Source organism: Octopus sinensis, linkage group LG26 (genome assembly GCF_006345805.1).
Source record: "Octopus sinensis linkage group LG26, ASM634580v1, whole genome shotgun sequence".
NCBI classification, from domain to species: Eukaryota; Metazoa; Mollusca; class Cephalopoda; order Octopoda; family Octopodidae; genus Octopus; species Octopus sinensis.
The window spans coordinates 6,835,857-6,844,564 of NC_043022.1; the positions used below are offsets into that span (position 1 = coordinate 6,835,857).

At 41.4% G+C, this 8,708-nt stretch overlaps 1 protein-coding gene across 2 annotated transcripts in view; it reads left to right on the top strand.

The window, feature by feature from the left end:
• Nucleotides 1-6,213: 6,213 nt before the first annotated feature.
• Nucleotides 6,214-8,708, top strand: part of LOC115224784 — a 222,098-nt gene continuing 219,603 nt past the window's right edge. Inside the window, exon 1 of one of the 2 annotated variants that reach the window (XM_036513760.1) lies at nt 6,214-7,066. In XM_036513760.1, the coding sequence (XP_036369653.1) occupies nt 7,051-7,066 (16 nt within the window). In that variant the 5' untranslated portion in view covers nt 6,214-7,050. The remainder of the gene's footprint in view (nt 7,067-8,708) is intronic. The other variant, XM_036513758.1, reaches the window with a different exon arrangement.

Sequence of the window (8,708 nt, forward strand, 5' to 3'; positions counted from 1 at the left end):
GCACAGGTGATGATGCCATGTATAAAGCATAGGTGATGATGCCACGTAAAAAGCACAGGTGATGATGCCACGTAAAAAGCACAGGTGATGATGCCATGTAAAAAGCACAGGTGATGATGCCACGTAAAAAGCACAGGTGATGATGCCACGTAAAAAGCACAGGTGATGATGCCATGTAAAAAGCACAGGTGATGATGCCATGTAAAAAGCACAGGTGATGATGCCATGTAAAAAGCACAGGTGATGATGCCATGTAAAAAGCACAGGTGATGGTGCCATGTAAAAAGCATAGGTGATGATGCCACGTAAAAAGCACAGGTGATGGTGCCAGGAAAAAGCACAGGTGATGGTGCCACGTAAAAAGCACAGGTGATGGTGCCATGTAAAAAACACAGGTGATGGTGCCACGTAAAAAGCACAGGTGATGGTGCCATGTAAAAAGCATAGGTGATGATGCCATGTATAAAGCACAGGTGATGGTGCCATGTAAAAAGCACAGGTGATGATGCCATGTAAAAAGCACAGGTGATGATGCCACGTAAAAAGCACAGGTGATGGTGCCATGTAAAAAGCATAGGTGATGATGCCACGTAAAAAGCACAGGTGATGATGCCACGTAAAAAGCACAGGTGATGATGCCATGTAAAAAGCACAGGTGATGATGCCACGTAAAAAGCACAGGTGATGATGCCACGTAAAAAGCACAGGTGATGATGCCATGTAAAAAGCACAGGTGATGATGCCATGTAAAAAGCACAGGTGATGATGCCATGTAAAAAGCACAGGTGATGATGCCACGTAAAAAGCACAGGTGATGGTGCCATGTAAAAAGCATAGGTGATGATGCCATGTATAAAGCACAGGTGATGGTGCCATGTAAAAAGCACAGGTGATGATGCCACGTAAAAAGCACAGGTGATGGTGCCATGTAAAAAGCACAGGTGATGGTGCCACGTAAAAAGCACAGGTGATGGTGCCATGTAAAAAACACAGGTGATGGTGCCACGTAAAAAACACAGGTGATGGTGCCATGTAAAAAGCATAGGTGATGATGCCATGTATAAAGCACAGGTGATGGTGCCATGTAAAAAGCATAGGTGATGGAGCCATGTAAAAAGCACAGGTGATGATGCCACGTAAAAAGCACAGGTGATGATGCCACGTAAAAAGCACAGGTGATGATGCCATGTAAAAAGCACAGGTGATGATGCCACGTAAAAAGCACAGGTGATGGTGCCATGTAAAAAGCATAGGTGATGGAGCCATGTAAAAAGCACAGGTGATGATGCCATGTAAAAAGCATAGGTGATGATGCCATGTATAAAGCACAGGTGATGGTGCCATGTAAAAAGCACAGGTGATGATGCCACGTAAAAAGCACAGGTGATGGTGCCATGTAAAAAGCACAGGTGATGATGCCACGTAAAAAGCACAGGTGATGGTGCCATGTAAAAAGCATAGGTGATGATGCCATGTAAAAAGCACAGGTGATGGTGCCATGTAAAAAGCACAGGTGATGATGCCACGTAAAAAGCACAGGTGATGGTGCAATGTAAAAAGCACAGGTGATGATGCCACGTAAAAAGCACAGGTGATGGTGCAATGTAAAAAGCACAGGTGATGATGCCACGTAAAAAGCACAGGTGATGGTGCCACGTAAAAAGCACAGGTGATGGTGCCACGTAAAAAGCACAGGTGATGGTGCCACGTAAAAAGCACAGGTGATGATGCCATGTAAAAAGCACAGGTGATGGTGCCACGTAAAAAGCACAGGTGATGATGCCATGTAAAAAGCACAGGTGATGGTGCCACGTAAAAAGCACAGGTGATGATGCCATGTAAAAAGCACAGGTGATGGCCACGTAAAAAGCACAGGTGATGGTGCCATGTAAAAAGCACAGGTGATGGTGCCACGTAAAAAGCACAGGTGATGATGCCATGTAAAAAGCACAGGTGATGGTGCCATGTAAAAAGCACAGGTGATGGTGCCACGTAAAAAACACAGGTGATGGTGCCACGTAAAAAGCATAGGTGATGGTGCCATGTAAAAAGCATAGGTGATGGTGCCATGTAAAAAACACAGGTGATGGTGCCATGTAAAAAGCACAGGTGATGATGCCATGTAAAAAGCACAGGTGATGATGCCATGTATAAAGCATAGGTGATGGTGCCATGTAAAAAGCATAGGTGATGGTGCCATGTAAAAAGCATAGGTGGTGGTTCCACGTAAAAAACACAGGTGATGGTGCCATGTAAAAAGCATAGGTGATGATGCCATGTATAAAGCACAGGTGATGATGCCATGTAAAAAGCATAGGTGATGGTGCCATGTAAAAAGCATAGGTGATGGTGCCATGTAAAAAGCATAGGTGGTGGTTCCACGTAAAAAACACAGGTGATGATGCCATGTAAAAAGCACAGGTGATGGTGCCATGTATAAAGCATAGGTGATGATGCCATGTAAAAAGCACAGGTGATGGTGCCATGTAAAAAGCATAGGTGATGATGCCATGTAAAAAGCACAGGTGATGGTGCCATGTAAAAAGCATAGGTGATGATGCCACGTAAAAGGCATAGGTGGTGGTGCCATGTAAAAAGCATAGGTGATGGTGCCATGTAAAAAACACAGGTGATGGTGCCATGTAAAAAGCATAGGTGGTGGTGCCATGTAAAAAGCATAGGTGATGGTGCCATGTAAAAGGCATAGGTGGTGGTGCCACGTAAAAAGCACAGGTGATGATTCCACGTAAAAAACACAGGTGATGGTTCCACGCAAAAAGCATAGGTGATGGTGCCATATAAAAAGCATAGGTGGCGGTGTCATGTAAAAAACACAGGTGATGGTGCCACGTAAAAAACGCAGGTGATGGTGCCACGTAAAAAGCATAGGTGATGGTGCCATGTAAAAGGCATAGGTGGCGGTGCCACGTAAAAAGCACAGGTGGTGGTGCCACGTAAAAAAACACAGGTGATTGTTCCACGTAAAAAACACAGGTGATGGTGCCATGTAAAAAGCATAGGTGGCGCTGCCACGTAAAAAGCACAGGTTGTGGTGCCACGTAAAAAACACAGGTGATTGTTCCACGTAAAAAACACAGGTGATGGTTCCACGTAAAAAGCATAGGTGATGGTGCCATGTAAAAAGCATAGGTGGCGGTGCCATGTAAAAAGCATAGGTGGCGGTGCCATGTAAAAAGCACAGGTGATGATTCCACGTAAAAAACACAGGTGATGGTGCCACGTAAAAAGCATAGGTGATGGTGCCACGTAAAAAGCACAGGTGATGATGCCATGTAAAAAGCACAGGTGATGATTCCACGTAAAAAGCACAGGTGATGGTGCCACGTAAAAAGCATAGGTGATGGTGTCACGTAAAAAACACAGGTGATGGTGCCACGTATAAAGCACAGGTGATGGTGCCATGTAAAAAGCATAGGTTGTGGTGCCACGTAAAAAACACAGGTGATTGTTCCACGTAAAAAACACAGGTGATGGTTCCACGTAAAAAGCATAGGTGATGGTGCCATGTAAAAAGCATAGGTGGCGGTGCCATGTAAAAAGCATAGGTGGCGGTGCCATGTAAAAAGCACAGGTGATGATTCCACGTAAAAAACACAGGTGATGGTGCCACGTAAAAAGCATAGGTGATGGTGCCACGTAAAAAGCACAGGTGATGATGCCATGTAAAAAGCACAGGTGATGATTCCACGTAAAAAGCACAGGTGATGGTGCCACGTAAAAAGCATAGGTGATGGTGTCACGTAAAAAACACAGGTGATGGTGCCACGTATAAAGCACAGGTGATGGTGCCATGTAAAAAGCATAGGTTGTGGTGCCACGTAAAAAACACAGGTGATTGTTCCACGTAAAAAACACAGGTGATGGTTCCACGTAAAAAGCATAGGTGATGGTGCCACGTAAAAAGCATAGGTGATGGTGCCATGTAAAAAGCATAGGTGGCGGTGCCATGTAAAAAGCATAGGTGGCGGTGCCATGTAAAAAGCACAGGTGATGATTCCACGTAAAAAACACAGGTGATGGTGCCACGTAAAAAGCATAGGTGATGGTGCCACGTAAAAAACACAGGTGATGGTGCCATGTAAAAAGCACAGGTGATGGTGCCACGTAAAAAGCACAGGTGATGGTGCCACGTAAAAAGCATAGGTGATGGTGTCACGTAAAAAACACAGGTGATGATGCCACGTAAAAAACACAGGTGATGGCGCCACGTAAAAAACACAGGTGATGGTGCCACGTATAAAGCACAGGTGATGGTGCCATGTAAAAAGCATAGGTGGTGGTCCCACGTAAAAAACACAGGTGATGGTGCCACGTAAAAAACACAGGTGATAGTGCCATGTAAAAAGCATAGGTGGTGGTGCCACGTAAAAAACACAGGTGATGGCGCCACGTAAAAAACACAGGTGATGGTGTCACGTAAAAAACACAGGTGATGGTGCCATGTAAAAAACACAGGTGATGGTGCCATGTAAAAAGCACAGGTGTTGGTGCCACGTAGAAATATAGGTGATTGTTCCATGTAAGAAGCACAGGTGGTGGTTCCACGTAAAAAACACAGGTGATGGTGCCATGTAAAAAACACAGGTGGTGGTTCCACGTAAAAGCATAGGTGATGGTGCCACGTAAAAAGCATAGGTGATGGTCCCACGTTAAAAGTACAGGTGGTGGTGCCACGTAAAAAACACAGGTGATGGTGCCACGTAAAAAGCACAGGTGATGGTGCCACGTAAAAAGCATAGGTGATGGTACCACGTAAAAAACACAGGTGATGGTACCACGTGTGTTTGTTTTGATATCAAGATTGGAAAAATCCACCTTGTTCGTAAAAAGTTTTTGACCTGGGTTTACACCCCCCAAGGAAATCCTTTTTCCGGGCCACTGGACACAGGTATATATTATAGAATGAAAGCAGGATATTATAATCTCAGACAACGCTATCGCAGTTCTGGATATTTGTTTTTTAATCTATCCGGTTATTTTTTCTTATACAGAAGTCTTTATTCCGAACCGATCACAAAGAGTGGCTTCAACTGTGTGTGTGTGTGTGCGCGATATATATATACACATGCATACATCTGTATACAGGGGTGTATTACCTAGGTAGACAGACATACGTTTGTAGATATATATATATATACATACATGTATATATATATATATATATATATATATATATATATATATATTTCCGAACCGATCACAAAGAGTGGCTTCACTGTGTGTGTGTGTGTGTGAGTGTGTGTGTGTGTGTGTGCGATATATATATATACATGCATACATGCACACATCTGTATACAGGGGTGTATTACCTAGGTAGACAGACATACGTTTGTAGATATATATATACATACATGTGTATATATATATATATATATATATATATATATACATACATGTGTTTATATACAGAGATATACACATGTATGTGTGTGTATATAGAGTGAGAGTAGACACACATAAATACTTGCATATATACACACATGAATATGAATATATATATAGAGATAGATAGATAGATAAAGCAGACAACGTCCACGAACTTTAGTAAACCGACCATCGCTACACACACGCAATCACACGCACGCGCACACAAAGCCAATCAGAAACATAAACACCAACTTTCCTCAAACTTTTACCGCCCCTTCCTTACCACTCCCACGTTAACCAATCAGTCACCGTTCACTCTCTTTCACTCTCCTTCCTACTTCTCTCCTCTCACCACACCTCATACCCTTGTCTATCTACTAACACCCTGCCTCTCGAATATTGCCTTCCCTCCGTCTTCTACTCTGTTTCTATCACTTTTACAGCCTCCCACTACTTCCTATCGTTTACTCCCTCTCCTCTCTGTATTTTTCTTTGTCTCGCTCTATTAATTCACAACTTTTACCTCCCCCTCTCTCATTTTCTTTATCACTTTACAGCCTCATCCTACTCCTTACTTTTCTCTCACTTGCTCCACACTCCCCCCTTACCATTTAACTTATGTATCTCTTTCCTTCCAATATCCTCTCTTCTCCCCTCTTCCTTTCTTTGTATTATTTAACTCTCAATCTCTCGCACTCCCACTCTTTCTTTCTTTATATATCTCGCCCTTTTACTCTCTTTTTCTTTATGTCTTTTTCTTTTCTCCCCAGCACTCGCCCTCTTACTCCCTGTTTCTCTGTATCTCTCTACCTCCTGCCCTCTCACTCTGTCTTTCTCTCTACCTCTCACTCCCTCTCTCTCGTCTACTAGTTCCAGCTTGTAGCTTCTTCTCATCGAGACCTGGGATTATCGTCTTTGGATTATTTCTCGGTCCCACGACCAATTCAACAGGAAACGGCCCGACACTGAGATAAACAAAAACAAAGCAGAGAGAAACAACAAAAAGATATTTAGCAAAAATTAATTAACTCATTCATTTAATCAAGAAAACAAATGAAAATATAAAAACCGCGAAAAGATGTACCTTGGATGTACCTGGCTGTCCGGCTTGAGTGTTACTTAAGTGTCCCCTGAGTGTCACTCGAGTGTACCTTAAGTGTCCCCTGCCTTATGTGTGTGTCTACTCTCACTCTATACACACACACATACATGTGTATATCTCTCTGTATATATACACATGTATATATACATATCTACAAACGTATGTCTATGTCTATCTAGGTAATGTACCCCTGTGTACAGATGTTCACTGGTAAATATTTCTCTACATACATGTGTGTGACCAATATATACATATACCTACTTGTCTATATATTTTCTCTATATACACCTGTATAAGTATGTATATATTCCGATGTAGACCTCAATCCAACATGTGAATACAAAAGAAGGAGAAACTCTTCATGTTGAACAATAAATCTCTATCTGTGTGTGTATATAATATGCATCATACATGTGTGTATGTATGCATATTTATGTATACATACATGTTGATCTCAGTGTACCTGTCTCTAACAACGGCAATTCATTAACAATTCATAAACCCAATTAAGGACTAAATTACTTCAGTGGATACAAAAACTTTAATTAGATGCAGACCAAATGGATAAAATAGAAGGTAAAAAATATATATCACATCATATATCATATCTATCTGTCTGTTTGTCTGTATATCAATCAATCAATCAATCAATCTATCTATCTATCTATCTATCTTTTTTTGTTTCTTTTGTTTTTTGTTTTTTTCATCCCCCAAAAGAAAGCTCTACCTTGTAACTTGTCCCATCTGTGTGCAGCCCTGTGTGGCCAATAAAGAAACTTATCTATCTATCTATCTATCTATCTATCTATCTATCTATCTATCTATCTATCTATCTATCTATCTATCTATCTATCTATCTATCTATCTATTTGTCTATCGATATATCTATCTGTTGGTCTGTCTAATTGTCTATCGATCTATCTATCTGTTGGTCTGTCTATTTGTCTATCGATCTATCTATCTGTTGGTCTGTCTGTCTGTCTATCTATCTATCTATCTATCTATCTATCTATCTATCTATCTATCTATCTATCTATCTATCTATCTACCTACCTATCTACCTACCTACCTACCTACATACCTGCCTACCTACCTGCCTATCTACCTGTATGTGTGTCTGTTTGTCTGTCTGTGTATATATATTTCTTCAAAGCATTTCCACCCCTCTCCTGTTGTTGTTTTGATTAATTATTATTTGCTGTTGTTGGAGTGGGTGTGAGGTGGGAATGGCAATCAGGTGCGACTTGGTTACAAATTTCCTAGAAAGAGCGCTTCCGTGTTGACTTAGGGCACGCGTGTGTGTATATGTATACATACATAAACTTAGTGTGTATGTATATGCGCGCGTGTATAGAATTTATATATATATATATATATATATATATATATATATAATATATATATATGAAACTGGTTACTGTCAATAAAAAGAAAGTAATCTGTTGCGTATGACGTATGTATACAGTGTGGGTACATAAAACAATCTTCTCTGTGTATTACATTTGTGAACTGTGTGTGTATGTATGTATAAATGTGTGTGTGTGTGTTTTATACTTGTCCGATTTTGTCTCCGTGATGAAACTTTAACTCAGCAAAAAGGAAATCTTTAAAGTCTGATTGTGTAATGTCTATATAATGTGTTTAAATATCTGTGTGTGTGTGTGTGTTTATATGTGTGGGTATGTGGGTGTAGTAGGGCTGGAGACTGTGTGTGTGTGTGTGGTTGAGAGATGGAGAGAGAGAAAGAGAGATGCCGATACAATGTGTGTGAGAGAGAGAAGGGCGGTGGTGGTTAGATATGGTTGAGAGAAAGAGAGATTATTAAGCAACTTAGTTTTCTGTCATCTGTCAGTGAGTGAGATAAAAGATTAACTCGTTACTGTTATGAAGTTGTTGTTTAGCCCTGGAAGAAAGAGGATCCAGGTAGACAGAGCTTTGATCAAATCATTCCAGCCATGACCATCGTGTCATGTCCCGTGCGGGCGGCCTTCTAGTTTTTAAAGACAATGTACATGTATGAGTTGAGGGGGATTTTGGTTAGTGTTTAGCAGGTTGTGATATGGAGAGAAATTGAGTCATAAGGCTAACCCAAGATCGTTAATAAGTCTAAAACTATTACTGGTTCGAACCCAGCAAACAGCACACGTGCCTCTCCCCCACCTCCTTACAGTCTAATCGGCTGCCCCCCCCCCCCAAATTTCGAGCCTTAAACCTAGAA